The 17194-nt window shown below is 53.1% G+C and overlaps 1 protein-coding gene across 3 annotated transcripts in view; it reads left to right on the forward strand.

Annotated features, from left to right (window-relative positions):
• The window catches only part of SLC39A11 (solute carrier family 39 member 11), a 256171-nt gene that overhangs the window by 5060 nt on the left and 233917 nt on the right, over positions 1-17194 (forward strand). For 2 of the 3 annotated variants that reach the window (XM_019516098.1, XM_019516114.1), the window contains exons 2-4: positions 2071-2204; positions 3643-3681; positions 16509-16667. In XM_019516098.1, the coding sequence (XP_019371643.1) occupies positions 2097-2204; positions 3643-3681; positions 16509-16667 (306 nt within the window). In that variant the 5' untranslated portion in view covers positions 2071-2096. Of the gene's footprint in view, positions 17-2070; positions 2205-3642; positions 3682-16508; positions 16668-17194 lie in introns of all 3 variants that reach the window. The other variant, XM_019516107.1, reaches the window with a different exon arrangement.

The following is a 17194-nucleotide window of genomic DNA, read 5'->3' on the forward strand; positions in this document are numbered from 1 at the left end:
GGCTGCAGCAGCAGCAGTGAGTGGGGGGCTCTGGGGCAGGGCCCTGGGCATTGGGGCAGGGCCGGAGCCCTGCAGAAAGAGCCTGGCAGGGAGCCCTCCTGGCGGGGGGGGCTGTAGGGGGCTCCTTTTTGCATGCCCTGGCTGTGGGCAGGTGGCAGGATGGGGCCAGGGGGCATATCCAGCATGCTGTGAGGAAGGGCAGCATGCAAGTGGCAGGGGTGCAGAGGAGCGGGGTCTGGGTGGCATCCAAGTGGGACAGGCTGGGGTGGGGGTCGCGGGCACGGAGCTGCTGTCTGCTTCGAGGACGCGCGGTTTATGGAGCTGTGAAACAGCAGAGGAGGAAGGAAAGCGCGCAGTGTCCTGGCCCCCTGGGAGACTGTGCAGAGCAGGGATGGGACTCTGCAGCCACCTTCAAACCCACTGATAATCCTCCTCCCTGGCAGGCATCCTCCTGGCGCGGAGGGGTAGCGGGAATGGAGGGAAAGGATGGGCGTGAGAACGCCAAGGGCGGCAGTGGAGGCTGTGGGGCATGTTGCATTCCCAAGGGTCAGTGCTTTGGGGGATCCTCGGGGCACCCGGGAGGCTTAAGAAGGCAGCCCGGGACGCAAGGGAGTGGGAGGATCTGTGTCCTCGAGGGTTACTCCTCGAAGGGACCGTGGGAGATCGTCGGGTCCCGTCCCCTGCACTGGGCAGGCACGATAACTGGGGGTCAGGAGACCCCAGCGAGGTGACTGTTCAGTCTCCTCTGGAAGATTTCCAGGGTAGGTGATTGCAGCACCGCTGTAGGGAGCTTATTCCCCAGTCTGATGTCCTGTGTGTTGGGTGGGCGACTAGGAGAGCTCAATCCCTGCTCTGCTCTGGTTAGGCAGCTGGGCTTTAAACAAGGGGACCTCAAGCCTATATTTCGTGCACCAGTTTGACAGAGATCTGAGTCCTTAAAATCAGCCTTCGGATTCCAGCCTTTGCAGCAAGGATGGGGACAAGGGCGGGCGTAGGACAGAGAAAAAGGCAGCGTTTCGGCTAGTGTGCTACTCGGTGTTGAAATCCAGAAGGCAGGAGGGTTTTGCACAGAGCTTTAAAGATATTGCATGCTTCTGCCTGAAGATACATAGCAGGTTTTTTTTTTTTTTTTAGATGTCTTGATTGACAGACAGCAACATCTCCCTTGGTGAATCCTTAGTGTGCTGTGAGCATGATGGCAAGTTAACTAGGTATTCCTCCGATGCCAGGAGGAAATATCAAGGCTCCTTTTCTTAGGTTATTGGAAGTTTTAGCAGTTCAGAAGTAGTCGTGTAGTCTTAATATTGCTGCTTTGGTTCTTTGTCGGGTGTGACAAGTGTCTGCGAACAGTGTAATGAGTATAGTTGGTGCTCTGCACGGACTGCTGTGCGGTTTTCACGGGTGCAAGCACACATGCATCTGCTGCACCCCAGAAGTGTAGTGAGGAATTTCTGCTCGGAGTGAGGAACTGTGTGCATTAATTGTATTTCTCGTCTTCTCCCTTTTCCTAGTTGTTTAGTTGGGAGAACTGAGGCTTCGAGGGGAGCTACTGGGGGATGTAAGGATGTGCCAGCCAGTATAGTTTCCCCAGAGGCTGGACTCCTAGGTTCTTGCTCACGGTGGTAGAGAGTGTCTTTGTGTCCCTGCCCCCGCATCCCAGAAAGGAAACTTGTTCTACCAGGATGGATGTTCTTGGGCTCCCACCCTGAAACGGGGTCCTTGCAGGGTAGATCCCCACTAAAGCCAGGGGGACTCTATGGAAAGGTTCATTGACACAAGGGAGCAGGGAACGACTCTCGGATTTAAACGTCACAAACTCCAGCAGGGTCCAGGCTGCCTGAGGTGGGAGCGGATCAGACAAGCCGCACTGTCAGTGGTCTTACACTGGACTTGCAGTTGACCGGCCTCATGCCAAGTGCCCGGGGCTCTGAAGGGAACATTAGGTGCCCAGCACCTATGAAAGCCAGGCCCAAAGCGCCTCCTGTTAGTAAGGGGTAGGGGTTGTGTTCTTGGTTTAAAGCCCACGTTGTGTTTGATGCCTTCTCTCCTGATACCCTGTGTCTCTTCCAGGCTGGTGAACTCTGGGCAAGTTCAGGATGATCCCAGGCCTCACTCCGGTGGTCCAGGCGCTGCTAGGAACCTTCTTGACTTGGGGGCTGACGGCAGCGGGTTCAGCACTCGTCTTCGTGTTTTCCAGCGGCCAGGTGGGTATGGAGAGTCAGGTGGAAACTTCTCCCTCCCTCTAGATAAAAATCTGAGGCCTCGGGTTTGCAGGGGAGGGGGATCTAGCTGCCCGGCCCCAACGGCAGGCTGGGCAAACTTGTCCTGCGTGGACTTTTCAGCCACCTGCGCCCTCCCTGCTGTGACTGGAGCAAACATTTATTTAGTACTTGCAAATCCCATTTGCATTGACGTTGTGGCACAAAGTGCAGGCGAGGGGAAGGAATATTTGATTACAATGAGCTGGTTTGCAGCGAGTTTCCCTTCTCAGGAAAAGGGAATGCCAGAATGACAGGCCCTTCCTCAGCTGCTCTTCATCCTGGCATAGCTGCAGCTGTGTCTGCTGCACATAGTGACAGCAGGTTGGCTCTTTCTTCCTGCTGGCCCAGCTGGGCTGGTGCAGCTCTGATTCGGGCACCGGCTCTGAGCTGGGTTGGACTAGCTGGTGCCAACAGCCTGAGGAAGAAAGAAGCCAGCTTGACTTTCGGGTCTGAGGTGCTGTCCAGCATTCACCATCTTCTTTTTGTCTAAAATAGCCACCATTTCCTTTGCTTCAGACAAAGCTACAAAGGCACGATTTAGTCCCAGGCGTGTAGGGGGAAGGGGCAGGCTGGAAGCTGGGATCTGTGTTCTTTGCTGCTGCCTTCGCTTCAGTGTCTTTTGATGTCTTTTGTTATGAACTTCAGTTAGTTTTTCTGGGGTGGAAGCAGCTGAACTTGTGCTTAAGCCTGTCAGAGCTCAAAGCTGCCTTCAGCTCCACAGGCTGGTGCTGGTGTTGCTTTCAAGAGCTGGCCTCTCTTTCCTTCCCCACCTGGTTGCTTCTTACTGCCTTTTTTTTGGGATGGTTTCTCCAGGAGTTTGTTCTCCAGGGAGCTCTCCAATGCTAATGTTCTTCCCCTTGGGGCTCGGGTAGACGGGTCGCTGCGTGATTGAACCAAGCAGGACTGAGCCCTGAGTCATCGCCAAGCTGCCAAATCAGGGGGCTCCTGCTTTTATTTGTAACCCAGAAGTCATGAATAACGTTGCCAGAAGACCTACTTAAATCCACCCTCTGCAGAGCAGCGTGCCAAAGCACGAGCTTGAAAGTTGCTGAAGGCAGACTGGGACTTAAGCACATGCTTGAAGCGCAGCCTTGGCTTGGGCTGGTGACCAGCCTTAGGATGCTGGGCTGAGATGCTGCAGACCCAGTTCAGTGTCCACGGACGTCCTGCGTGACGTTGGGAATTCACTTAGTCACTCTGTGGCACTCACTGAACATAGGATGCTCGGCCTTGGAAGAGGGCTGTGCCCAGCTGCCCCTGATATAGGGAAGCATAGGAGCATCTTGAAACTTAACCCCCAGAAAGCTGTTCCCCTGCCAGAACTGTTGGCCTCTTGTTCCATTTGCAGTTGGTAAATGAAGGGCTTTGTTTTACTTTTCAGAGGCGGATCCTAGATGGAAGCCTGGGCTTTGCGGCAGGGGTGAGTACAGGACATCCTTGTTCTGCTAATCAACTGCTACTGGCATCTCTACCCAGTCTACCTCAAGTCTCATTGTGTTGATGAAGCTTGCATGCGTGCCCAGGATCTCATTATAGCGGCGCAAAGCAGTGGCAAGTTATTCGAACCCTGTCATGTATCAGTGCCGCTGGGGGGAAAGCTGGGGATCATGGGTGTGCCAGCTTGGTAGCAAGCTGCATTTTCCCACCTGCAGCAGCTGTGAATCCCCCTTTGGATTTGTGTGTCACGTCCCTTTCAGCTTTCTTATGCTGAGAAGGTGCAAGGACTCAAGCCTGCATCACCACCTCTGAGCATCCTACTGAGTTTGGGCATGTGCAGTTATTCCTGTTGGCAGGAGTGAGGCCTCGATCCACAGGACTGTGCAGACGTAGTGTTTGTGTGAGGCCGAGCGTGTTCCTGCAAGGGAAGTGGTGGTTCAAGTGTTGCAATGGAGGGCTGCAGGTTCTGGCTTTAATTGCATCAGGGCTGGCTAGGAAAAGCCCCTGGGGATCTGTACATCCGTGAAACCTTGCTGTCAAGGTCCCACTTGTCTTTTCAGGAGCCTGGATGTGTGAGAGCTGCAGGACAGGCAGGGTGGGAAGTTCCCTGGCACTTGATGGTTAGGGGAAGTTTCTGCACTGTTTCCCACTTGCTCTGGAGCGCAGCTGTGCAGCCAGGTATCCAGGTTGTAGCCGTATTGGTCAAGTGCCAAAAGCAATCAGGACTCGCGGTAGAGTTGATATCTTTTATTAGACCAGCTATAATTTTTTTTGCAAAAATCTAGTTGGTCTAATAAAAGGTATCACCTCTACCATGAGTCCTGATTGCTGTGCAGCCAGGTGATTTAGATCAGCGGTTCTCAATCTTTTGCACCTTACGTCTCACCAACCATTTTGTCAAAAAACCTTGGTCCCACCGTGATAAAAACAAAACCCCACTTTTTTTCAGGAAGTGTACTTTTACGTTTACATGCCTTTTAGTATTATATTAATCATTAATGGAAATTTTTAAGGATGGGCAGTGGTGTGGAGATGCTGCGTTGCAGACAAAGAATTACTTCTGTGCACTCTCTCAGGCCAGCCCAGCCCAGCCCAGCATTGTTCGGTGCTTTCTCGAGATGCGGGAGTCTGTGTTAGGATGTGTAGCAGAACGAGGGCACAGATGCCTGCAGTTTTAGTTTCAGTTGCAAGACTCATGGTCATCCCACGTGTTTCTAGTAGGTGTGGCCAGGTGCCTGGGGTGGACTGTGGTTTAAAGGACTTGCAAAACACCCAGATCCTGTTTGACTTTGTATCCGGGTTGAGTAACCAGCACCTGGCATGCGGAAGATGCCCATCTGTGCTCGAGAGGAGCCAGAAGCCTGTTCAGCCAGCAGCAAGGCAGCTCTGGCTTCTCTCCTCCTCCTGCAGCACTCGATACGGTTGCTAGCAGCTGAAGTGGTGCGGGGAGTCGAATTCCTTGCTCTGCGCATGTGGGCACAAGCCAGGGGTCTAAGGAAAACCAGGCTGTCATATCCCTAGATGTTGAGGGCTTGCTGCCTCACGGGACATGCAAAGAATTTAAGTAACTATCTCGGCTGGTAAATTGAGGAAGGGCCCAAAGTTTTCTTAACTATACAGTTAGTCCGTTAAAAGGGATGAAACCTTTGCCTCATACATTTCCTGCACCATCGCAGCTACAGCAATGCTCCACCTTGGTAAATAATGAAGGCAGTGACTCATTTAAGTCCATCTCCCTGCCACTGCTTCCCTGTTCCCTCTTTGATTGGGGTGTGAAGGAGCAGACCCACTTCTAGCCAGGCTCGAGGGTCTGGGAGTGCTCAGGGCCAGACCCCAGCACACAGCTGTTGTGCTGTGATAGGAATTGGGATCCTGTTTTATTAGGGCTGAAAAGCAGCTCTGACATCCAGTTTTTTCCTTGCTTATCAAACTCATATGCCCAGCAGAGAGCACAGCATCAAGCATGGGTCCCCTAGGACCATCTTAATCTTGAGGTCATCTTCAAAGGATGCTGGACCGTTTCCATGAAGCAGGGCTAGAAACAAGCTGCATATTAGTAACAGGGAGGCTGCTTAATCATTGGACTAGTCTGACAAGGGCTAGGCAGCCTTTGAGCAGCCACCTCTGCCCGCTTTCAAATGACAGTGTTTTTCCCCAAAAGATCTGCTTTCAGGCAAAACGGCCCTAGGGCTTGCGTTTTTCTGGAAGGTCAGGGTAGATTATTACAGAGGTCCTTTTTCAGCTGCGGGCAGAGGTGGTTTATTTGCATTGCTAATGCAATGCATAAAATGTAGTGCCTAAAAGCAAAAGGAGCTGCTATTGAGCCTGTGCAGCTGGGATGCGCGGTGCCAGCCTGGCTACTAGCTGGGGGCACAGCGTCCTGACTTAACCATTGAGCTGAATGGGACCAGCAGGGATAGAGCAGTTGTTTGGAAGTCAAATGAAACCGGCTGTGATGGACTGTTTGGATGATGGCTGCTCTGTAGCATGATGGTTTTGGGAGCTGGTGCTCTGGCAATGATGCATGAAGAAAGGCTGGGGGGGAGCGGACCTGGCAGGTGATGCTGATTTTTTTTGGAGGTGGCTCTTTCAGCCGTGCCGGTGGTCTTGTTTCTGATCGGATGAAATGCTCGAGGCACGTGCCGCCTTCGTTTTTGTGAGCGGCTGCGCTCTTCCTTACCACAGCAGGATCTTCTCTCCGCGGCAAAGGGCTGGCGGGTGACCAAAGGCGGGTGACCTCCCTGGCTTGCAGTGGAAAATTTTGATTTACGATGCTCTGGAGCCTGCGGTCTTGTGCACAGATGTGCCAGCAGCCTCCTCCAGATGCTCTGAGGTTCGGCAGGGGGGTCGGCTGTGTCCTGTCTGTACAGGAAACCTCCAGGTTGTGCTGGGGGGGATGCAACCGTTTGAGAAACAGAGCAGGGGGTTTCTGAGCGTGGAGCTAATTGTGGCTCTGGGGGGGTCTTTGCACTTTGTAAAGGCACTGGCCAGTTTCTTTGGTAGGAGGTGCAAGAGGGACGGTGCAATGATGGAATAATCTGCTTCTGATTAAAGCCTGGATGTCAGGACCAGAAACATGCACAGCTTAGTCTTTGGATACGGTCTTGGGGTGAAGCCAAACATTCATCCTGGCCCCTCTCTGCAAAAACTGCTCCAGATGTGTGTGTGTTGTAGAAAGAGACTGGGTTTTTGCTTGCAAACTATTTCCCTTTGAAGAGTCATTTTGGGCCAGGTCCTTCAAAACTTCTTTTCTGTTGCACAGCTGTCTGTCTGCTGGAGACAGGTGTTGTTGATTGATGCCTCGGGGTAAATGGATCCTCTCCTGTCTTTGTTGTCTAGTGGGTGTGTTGGCGCTCCTCTGACTCTGGGATGGCAGGAGGCAGGTGTTGGGGTCAGAGGCGCTCCGGAGAGGTGGTGGGGCATTTTGGAGCTTCTGCCTTTTGGGTGCCTTGTTTTTTGGGGCCGGGCGCTGTTCTGGATACATCCTCACAGGGAGATGCCAGGGCAGGGTGGGGGAGCAGCAGGGTCCAGAGAGCTGGGAGTGTTTTTCCTTGCAAAGTGCAGAGGAAACCCCTGCCATCTCATGGCAGCACCAAGTAAGGCTCTGCCTTGTGTGGCGCCTTCTCCATGATTACTGGGGTCTGCGCTGTAGGGGCTGAGCATCACTCCTCCCGTTGAGAAACCGAGGCAGGGACGTGCAGGCCTGTCTGGGCACACAAGGAGTCCGTGGCAGAGTTGGGCACGTCCCGTCATAAAAGGACAGCCCTTCTGGAAGAAGACAGGGGCTCTGGGGCGATCGATGCGGCTTCCTGGAATATGCAAAGAACAAAATGGGGTGAAGGGTCTTGCGGATGTGAAGCCAGCATCTCTAGGGCTTCTCGCCGCATCTCTGAAGACGTTTCAAGGATCTGGGAAATGCCACCGGAGCCTTGTGTCTTTGAGTCGATCTCCAGCTCAGGCGTGAAGCGTCTGCCTCCCTTCTCTGGCCTTTGCAGAGCCACGAAGCACTGTGAAACGAGCTGCGTCCATGCACTGAGGCATCTCTCCCACAGACCCTGGACCCCGGGAGCCCTGCCAGTGCTGCTTGCTTGTCAGCGAGCCCTGCCCCGAGACCTTTGCTGTGGGTCGCGGTGCCCTGATCAGCTGGAAGAAAAACATCTATTTAGTTCTCTGGCCCAGCCTAGCCCTGCTCTACTGAGTGACTGTCAGGTGAGCGACCAGAGGAGCAGTGCAGAAAATGATTCTTTCCCCCTAGCAAGCTCTCTGGAGTGGTGTCCCTTCTATAGGTTATTTTCCCAGACTAGTTTTCTATTTTTCACAGCCTTGCACAGAGTGTGGAGCTGTTTGTACTTTCTTTTCCTCCCTAAAAAGATGTTTCTACATGACACGGCCACAGTCTCGGGCTATTTGAGTTGTTGTACGTCGTTGTTCCCGTTTAAACTGATGCCTCTTCTTTTGAAGCAGCACTTGTATGCAGAGAGCTTCACGTTGTCCCTCTCTGTTGAGGCTGGGAGGCCTGGGACTTGATCTCCTTTGCTTTCTGTCTCCGATAGCCTTCTTACAAAGTCTGGTTTTGATTGTGAAAAATAACAAAAAGCCCCTTTTCTGCAGCAAATTCTTTTGGTGATGCTGAAGCACTGAGCTGGTGGATGTTAATTAGGCAGCTCTATGCTGCCCTGCCCCTGCCCATCGCTTGGCTGGCAAGGGTTGCCAACATCTCTGCTCTCGGCCGGTCTCTAGGGTCTGCCAGAGCTTCCTTGCCTGAGAGGTTTTTATCGCTGGGGGTAGTGCCATGGAGCATATGAAAGAGCAGCCGCTCTGTGCCAGCCAGCCAGTGCCCACATACAGATCTCCCCTCTGCACATGTGCCCCGATGGTTGCAGGGTAGACCTCGGGGCAGGTGAGATGCTGGCTTGGCTTCCTGGTGGGGGTTTCAAGGAGTTTTGGAGAAGCCTGCAGTGTGTTGCAAATTACTTTGAATTTTGGAGCCTGCTGCATTGGCTTTCACCGTGTCTTTTCAGGGGAGGGAGAAAAGAGAGGCCTTAAAAAAAAAAAAAAAGGGATGGGGGGGCTTCCTTTTCGCCTTGAAAATCCAGAGATTCAGAGCGTCTGAAGTGGAGCTTAGGAGTATAGGATCCCATGCTCCTCTCCGCCTTCTCTCTTCAGCCCTTGCCATGCCAGCTTTGCACTGGTAGAATAGTTTTGGGTCCTCTTGGCTCATGTTCCTGGTCTTTGGGTCCAAAGGAGCTATTTCAGGCACTGTACATGGCAGTTGTTTACAAGAGTTGCAGACCCCACGTTGGCGTGGCCTGAACCCCCTTCCAAAGGGTGCAAAGCCATGGTGCTTAGGCTCTCAGACATTGCTAGTGATTTTGGATGCCTCCGTTTTTGTGCTCTTAGGTTGAGACTTTAAAAGAGGGCTGATATTCAGAGGGTTGAGGGCATAGTATTTCTGCAGCCCCTTATCACCACCTTGTTGAAAGGACCATCGCAGGGCCTAGATTAAAAAGATGGGCCGGGGTATGGGTGCTAGCCTGGTGTCTGGGGAGCACGAGCTTGGTGCCATGCGTGGCCGGGCGTCTAGGGAAAGCGTGGGCTGCATGCTACTGTCACGTCAGGTCTCTTAGCAGAGGAGACCCCCCACCTCGGGGCGCATCTCCGTGGGCTCTCTGCACCTCGGGTCCCTACCTGCAAATTGTACAGAAGGAAGGTTGCTGTCTTGCAGAGGGCTGCACATGAGATCTTCTTCACCTTGGTACTGGGTCTTACTGGGTGGGAGGTATAGGTCCTTGATGTGGGATTTTGCTTAAATAAGACTAGACAGGTTTTGATCAAACCCTTCTGCAGTGGCTCAGCTCCCGGGGCCTGACGTTGTGATGCCTTTTAGCCTCTCTGAAGTGTCTCCACCTTCCCGTCTCCCCTGTCCGGGCTGGGGTTGAGCTCCTTGGCAAAGTAGGAAGCCAAAAGGGGTGACTTTAAACAGCAGGAGACTTGGCCAGTCCCATGCAGGCCGGATATGGCTGCTGCGGTGACTTGCAAAGTGGAGGCTACTTCTGAGACCGGTCCTTGGCACTGGCGTACTGCTGAAGTCGGAGTCCTCCCTGCTAAGGAGTCTGGCTCTGCAGAAAGGGTCCGGGCGGGTAAGGCTCTCCAAACTGAAATCTCTGAATTCATTTAATTCCCAGTGCCTTCTCGAGCATGCCCCATAGGCCCAGCCAGCCTCTGCTTTCGGTTGCAAGCTTGTCTCCTGTTGCCAGGGTCCTTCTCTTTTTTGGGCTGGCAGAAATCACTGGGCTGCCGTCCCCCGTGCAGGCCGGCTCTCAAGATGCTGCATGCTTGCTGCTTAGCTGGGCTTTGCTTGGTTCTGGACTGGCAGCAGGTCACTGTCCCGGGCTTCCCCGTCTTGTTCCTCTGTGTCGGCCAAACAGCGGGTGGATGGGTGTTTTCAGTGAATCGCGGCAACATGGGGATCTTCTGCGTTGATCCACGGTTGGGATATGCGAGGCCGGGTATTGGCAGGTGAAGCTCCAGGCCGTGGGGAAAGCACAAAACAGCAACGTAAGTCAGGTGTGTGGTTTTTAACTTGCTCAGTGACCTGGGACAAGTCACTTCCCTCCAGGTTTTCTTCCCTGCGGGGTTGGTTGAGATTTGGGGTCTTCCAGTAGAGACCGTGTTGTACCATGGGTAGATGCTGATTGTGGGTGGGTGGGGAGGAGGATTTGGTGCCTTTACTGTGAGGCTGCGCTGGACACGACCTCCGTCAAGGCCGCGCCAGGGATGGAGGAGCAGGACTCTGAGCTGCAGCTGGTGCCAGTGGCTGGGGTGACCTCAGGCTATGGGTGTAATGCAGGTAGGCATACCTATACTGGAGCAATTATTAATTGAGCTCACACAGGTAGCTGTTAATAGGATGTTGGTGTATACATCCAAGGCTTGTACAGCCCGTGTTGGTGTCTTTGCTATATTGCTTGCACTGTGACCACTGGCCGAGGTTGGGGGGCTATGGCTAGATGCATTAGGATGCCACCTTCCTTCCCCGAGTTGCCACGCGGAGGGAGCCTGGCTGGCAGAACACCTTCTCTGGCCTTTTGTTCCTCGGCAATCGCCGCAAGTCCAGATCCATCCATCACGGAGTGACTGAAACACTGTGTGACAGCGCCGGGGACTAACAAAGTTAGCCCTCCCAGCAGAAGGGCAGAGAAGCCCAGTCAATGCACGAACATCAGCGGAAAGCAGATTAGCATCGTATTTAGCGGAAGGCCGAATCGACACGCCGCCCGCGTGCAGCATGCAACGAGGTGGAAACCGCGCTGACTCGAGTCTCCGAACGAAGTTCAGGTCCCGGTTGGGCGAGTTCTGGGGCCGGCAGACGGGTGTTGCTTTTCTCGGCTTCCTGGCAAGACCTCTCATCGGGTTTGTAGGCTGGACATGCCTTGTGTGTGCTGAAAAAGATGGGTCTCAAGCCACCTCACGAGACTCCTTTACTTCCCACTGCTTTCTGTAGTTGAGCGTCTGTGATCCACAGCCCTTGGGGCTGGTGGATGGGTGGGGAAATGACAGATTTTGCTCTTGGATACCCCAGCGTGGCTGCACTGACTGGCTGGACAGATGCTAATGTAAGTAAGGTGAGGATCTGCTCCTTCTTAGAAGTCTTGCTGGACTCTTTGCCCGAGTAAAGACTGCAGCACTTAGCTGATATGACTGTTTTTTTTCCTCCTAGCTGTTTGCAAGGACTGGCTGAGCTGGAGGGAGGGTCCCTGTATTTGAGCAGAAGAGTCCTGGGACTTCCTTTCCTGTCACTGTAAGGAAAGGTAGGGGCGGTGGTGCCTTTCGGCTGGGCTCCCACCCACAGAGAGTATACAGAGGAGGCCTAGGGGGTTAAGTACCTTGCCTTTTAAAGCAAGCCATGCCAGTTGTTGGAGATCCAGCTGCACCCCCCTCACTTAGCAATGCAGGGTTGGCTTACGGCCCATGCTCTCGTACCCTTCCTGTGCCAAGGTAGCTGTTTTCCAGCTGCGTAAATGGTGTTTTTGGCACTTAACGTGGTTGCGATGCTATTCCGTGTGCATTGTGGACATAGGAGCATCCATGCAGCTACCACGCAGCTCAGCAGGCTGCACAAGAGCTGGGCGGACGTGTGCCTGCAGAAGTGCGTACGCTAGGTGTGTATGGGTCGCACATTTCTGGTGGGCAGAAAGCCGACTAGCAGGTGTGAGACGCAGCGGGGGCTGGAGAAAGGCTGACATAATGTCTCGCTTGTGGGATGATGGGTCAAGTGCTGTGCGGAGAAACTGGATGCAGGTTCAAAACCTCTTGTTGGGGGGAGGCTAGGCCTTGAAACCCAGGTCTTCTGCTCCCCGGGCAGTGCTGTAACCACTCTGGGAGCGGGGCTAAAACAAGGAAGGCTTTTTCCCTCTGTTTTACCCAAACTTATGCTCCGGTAGGTGCATACACAGCCGTGAACTGCCCGTATTTGCTGAGCATGCGTGGTAGCCCCGTGGTTGCTTACGTGTCCACGCAGCACGGGTAACAGGATTGCAAACTGGGTGTAGAAACCAAAACTGCCCTTGGCGTGACTGGAGACCTGCAACGTTGGTGCATAAAGGCTAATCGAACTCAACTTGTTGCTGTACATCTGGCCTTTGGGTGATTTGAAGTTGGGAGCACTTTATGGGCAACAGGAGCCGGGGGATGAGCAAACTGCGGCCCCCATCTTCCTTGGGGAAGTGATGCTTTACCGTTACGTGCCGACCTATTTCTACAGTGCTTTTTCTCCTCCTGTTGCTCATGTTTCCATGTTGCTGGGGGTTTTTTTTGAGGAGGTGGCGTTTGAAAGATAAAGTTTGACAGTTGCATGTAAGTCTAACGTGACAGCTCGCTTGGTTCTGAGGCCCGGCGCACTCAGGTTTACCTGGTCCCGTGGGGACCGGTGTCTCTGGCAATAGGCAGCTCATTTCTTGCAAAAGAAGAGAGCTTTTTAAATGTAATCGCAGCCGGCTGTGCTGTGCCGTGCCTCTCCAGACACGTGCTTTTGCTGGGAGAATAAGAGAAGGTGAAGGATTTGCTGCAGCTGGCTCGTGGCTCTGTCGACAGGCCCATTTCATGGGGCTTTGAGTGCGACTGCTTCATTGCCTGTTGCTCCCGGTGTGAGCAATGGGATGTGGGGCTGCGTCTGGTCCCTGCTAGCTGCCTCCTTCCTGCTGCTCCATCTAGTATTATCTCATGTGCAGAGGGACCTAGGAAACCTCTTCCATCTTGCTGTTAAAGGGCTTGTCATTCGTGACCACCCTCCTGTTGCTTGCACGCTTCATCCCAGGGTTGCCAAACAACCCCTCTGTGCGAGAGAGCACCCACCCCCCAACGAGAGACTGATTTTGGTCCCTCGTCTCCTCCAGTTGCTTGAGGGAAGCGTGTTTGAGGGCAGCGATGCCCAACCAGAGATCCTTTTAAGGGTGCCACACTGCTGCGCTACTATAATTCGGAAGAGAAACCCAGAGATTTCACATAGAAACCCATCGTCCCGTTTTGGTCTTTCGGAGTCGTTTGCAACAGAAACATGGCTCTGTTTTTTTCCTGTAGTCAAAAACCAAGTGAAAACGAAGAGGGGGCATTTTTTTTTTGAGGGGCGTCGAGCCTGTCAAGGGGTGCCTCGAGTCTGAAATGGTTGAGAACCGCTCCGTTGGACTAATATCTGCGTTGTGTTTTGTTTCTGAAGGAGCTACATCTGGTTGATCCCAGGTGGGATATATCCCGAGGGGGTTGGGCACAAATGAGCTTCTCTGCGTAGCGGAGCAGCTCCAGAAGCAAGCAGCTAGGCAGATTTTATAGATATGTAATGAGGCCAGACCTGCTGAAAGCACTGTATTGGGCTGATTATTTTGAATTAATCCAGGCTTGTACATTGGACGCTGGGGAGGAGGTGAGTGGAGGCAATGAATAAATTGGCAATTAATTGGTACAATATGGATGTATTAATGCCACATATTGGCTGAGTATCTCTGGGATCTAGTGTTTCTCTCTCTCTTTTTCTCTTTGTTTCTGATTCGCTGTAATTTGGAGAATGCTCTGCTGGGATCATAAGGCTTTTTAAAGCCAAACCTTGGCTTTGGGCTCCATTTTGCACCTAGGAAAGCAGCAGTCAGGGAAGGAATCGTAGGTGAAATGGGTACGTTTTTACTGTAACGGTGAGGAAATTTCGTCTTGCAGCCTGACTCTACAATCACCAAGGTCAAAACCAACTGAAAACCTCCGTGCCCTCCAGCCTGCACAGTTAGCAGTCTCGTGCTGCTCGTGGCAGTGGCTGGCTGTGTAACCGGTCTATGTGGCCGGGGGTCCTGAGCATCCGTTGGTGGTTCAGGAGGTCGGTGGAGGGATGTGGGCCGTGGAGGAGGTTAGAAAGGGGAAGGAACATATGGAGGGTGTGTGAGAGCAGCTCCCGGGTCTTTTCTTGCTGGGTACTGCGCTTGGTGTGATACAGCGCCTTCATTCAGGGCTGTGCGGGGAGGAGAAGACGGAGGACCGACTTTGCAGTAGCTCTTGGCCCACAGCTGGGTCCCCTGCGTGCCTGTTTCTATCAGTGCCCGCGGATTACGTGCATGGTCTCAAGACTGAAAAAAAGCCTTGCACTTATGCAGACCCAGCAGAAGCAGCATCCTCAGGTGCAACGTGCGGCAGCCCCCGAGACAGCTAGTGCCTCTCATTCCCAAAGCTTCTCATAGTTGCGGGGCTTTGAAAATCATAGCAGCTGGTCAGCATCAGGGCTGGTGATACCACGGCATTTGCAGCGCTGCGTGCACGGCTTCCAGCATCGGCAGCCCTGAAACTTAGCTAATTAAACTTAACTAATTAAACTGAGCTCCCTTCATTTTCAGCCTTTTAACAGCACCCCTTTGACAGCTGCTTCCCGGTGCAGATGAGCGGGCGGCGGCGTGCCGCAGGTGCGGTTTGCATGCAGCGAGCTGGAGGGCAGTGTGGTCAGCGGGGCAGCATGATGCTGCGCACTGAAGCGATGGGTGCACTTCGTACCATATTTATGTTCATACTGCCCTCCCAAAAAACTGCACGCTGTTTTGGGAAGGCAGATTGAAAGGGAGGGGAGGAGAGGGAGAATTTTCTTTTTGACCAAACTATTGAGAATCTGTTTCCTCATTTAAGATGTACCCTCCAAGTTTCACTTGCTATTTTTTGGCGGGGGAGGGGGGAAAGGAAGCGTGCAATATGACTAAATAATAAAGTGTTTTTATGATGTAAGCACCAGGCAGCAAGATGGGACCAGCCTTGTGTTGTGCACTTAGGCACCCGTCAAAGAGCACCGTTTGCTTAAGAGGAGTACGCTCGAACCTCTTGGGCTGCGTTGCGCTCAACACACATTGAAACTGGCTTCCCTTGCAATTTGTTTTTTTTAAAGCCTTCCTGATCTATTATCTTCAGGGCTGGAATCAGCTTGGCTTATGTTTAATTAAAATAAAGCCAAAGGTTTTACGAAATCTCGGCGCTAGTGGAAACATTGCCATGAATTATTAAAATAGCGAAAGGACACAGACATTTCCTAGCAGTATCCTCAGTGTGAACCCTGCGGCATCAGATCATGTTGGTGTTGGCTCGTCTGGTAGCAGGAGCTGTAGCAAGACCTTGGGTGGAGAGGGGGGCCAGGCGATGAAACCGAGTCATTGGCTTTGGCTGGCTTTTCGGTGCAAGATGCAGAAAGGAACTGATCTGCATTACTGGGGATAGTGACCCTAGCTACCTTTTCTTTTTTTTTTTGCTTTCATTCCTCATTTTAATAAGCTGAGATGCTGCTGGTAACAAGCTCGGGAGCTAGTGTGTTAACAGTAAGGATTTCAGCCGAATGGGGTCCGTCGGAAGCTTTCTTGTATCTGTTTTGTGGGGAAAAATCAGCAAGGGGCTCCTCTGGTTTGCAAGGTCTTTGGTCTCACATAATTGGCATGCCCAGTCCTGCCGCCATGATGATCTGATATGAGGATGGGGCTAATTCCCCCTTGCTGCCCTTTGGAAGGATTATCAGGGGCGCATTAAGCCTCTGGAGGATGATCCTACCAAGCGTGTGAGTCACTCTTCCTGACTCGAGTCTGGTTCAGGGAAAATTGATGGCTGGGTGGGACTCCCACTTAATCCTGGCCTCATTTTGTCTGTATACTTCAGTGATTAGCTCTGTGGGGAAGCCGGCTTTCATGTCACTGCTGGGTTTTTAATGGCCTGGCCACTCTGTTTGTTGCAATGGTTTAAGACGTTGAAGCGTTTGTAGCCTGTGTGATGGCACGTGCTGCTGGGGTGTGACCGCAGCACGCCGCGGGGAGCCCTGCTTCTGCACTGTGGCCATCCAGAAAGCACTGGGGCTCACCGGGCCCTGCTCCACCTCCCGGCTCCGGGCTCCAAGCAGGTCTGAATTAGCAAAACGGTGCGTTACAGGAACCAGGAGGCTGCTCCTGCCCTGTGGCCTTGAGCAGATCCAGGGGTAGGTGGGTGGTGAGTTTGCTGAGCTGTGGAGGGTGAATTGCATCAGTGCAGGATGCTCCTTGCTCCCTTGTGCTCACCTGAGCTGTTAAACAGTGAGGAGGGAAAGTCCGGTGGCCTTCGAGGGTTGCACCAAGGGGGGTAGTGCCTGCAGGGAGCTGGAGTTAATTGATGCTGTTTGCAACCATCGCTGGTGCAGAAGGAAAGGCTCGTGGCCCAGTGGGTAAGGCTGGGAGCTGGGAGACCTGAGCCTCCCCAGTGCAGGTGCCTGGATCGTGGTCAGAGGGCTTTTCCATGGGGCGCACGTGCTAACTCTGCCCGCTCTCCATCCCTCAGGTCATGCTTGCTGCGTCTTACTGGTCGCTCCTGGCGCCTGCCATCGAAATAGTCGAGGACGCCGGGAATTTCGGGGCCTTTGCTTTCATCCCGGTGGCCGTGGGCTTCACCCTGGGAGCAGCTTTCGTCTACTTTGCCGACCTCCTCCTCCCCGTGCTGGTGAGTATGTGCCTGGCGCTCTGCTTTCTGCTGCCGCGTGGTCTCTGGGGTTCACGTGCCCCCTGTAGCCTCCTTGCAGCTGGACAGGCCTGCAAGGAGGTGGCACGTTGCTTTTGAACCTCTGCCCTGCCCAAGGGGAAGGCTGGTCTCCGTGCTGGCAGGGCAGCGTGGCTGGTGTCCGTCCCTGGCTCTGTTTCTCCATCCCTTCCTGTGGAATTGCTGAGGCCCTTGGCATGACCTAAAGCAGGCCCCACACCTCTGACACTCTTTTTACTTTTTCTCGTTTCAAGATTTGAAAAAGGAAGTTACTCAATAATCTCAAGAGAGCATTGACATTTCCAGGAAAGGAGCATTTACAATCCCCAGAATATATTTTTTAATGCAGGCTGGAGGCTTTTCTAATAGCAAGGGATTCTTGCTGGGAAATCCTGCAGCTGCTTCTGTGGGAGATTGTACTGAATTATCACCTTGGGCCTTTCTGGTCTCTGAAGTCTATGAGCCTGTGAAAGTATGACATACAATAGCTA

The sequence above is a fragment of the Gavialis gangeticus genome, unplaced genomic scaffold (genome assembly GCF_001723915.1).
Source record: "Gavialis gangeticus isolate Ggan-Ray unplaced genomic scaffold, GavGan_comp1, whole genome shotgun sequence".
Lineage (NCBI taxonomy): Eukaryota > Metazoa > Chordata > Crocodylia > Gavialidae > Gavialis > Gavialis gangeticus.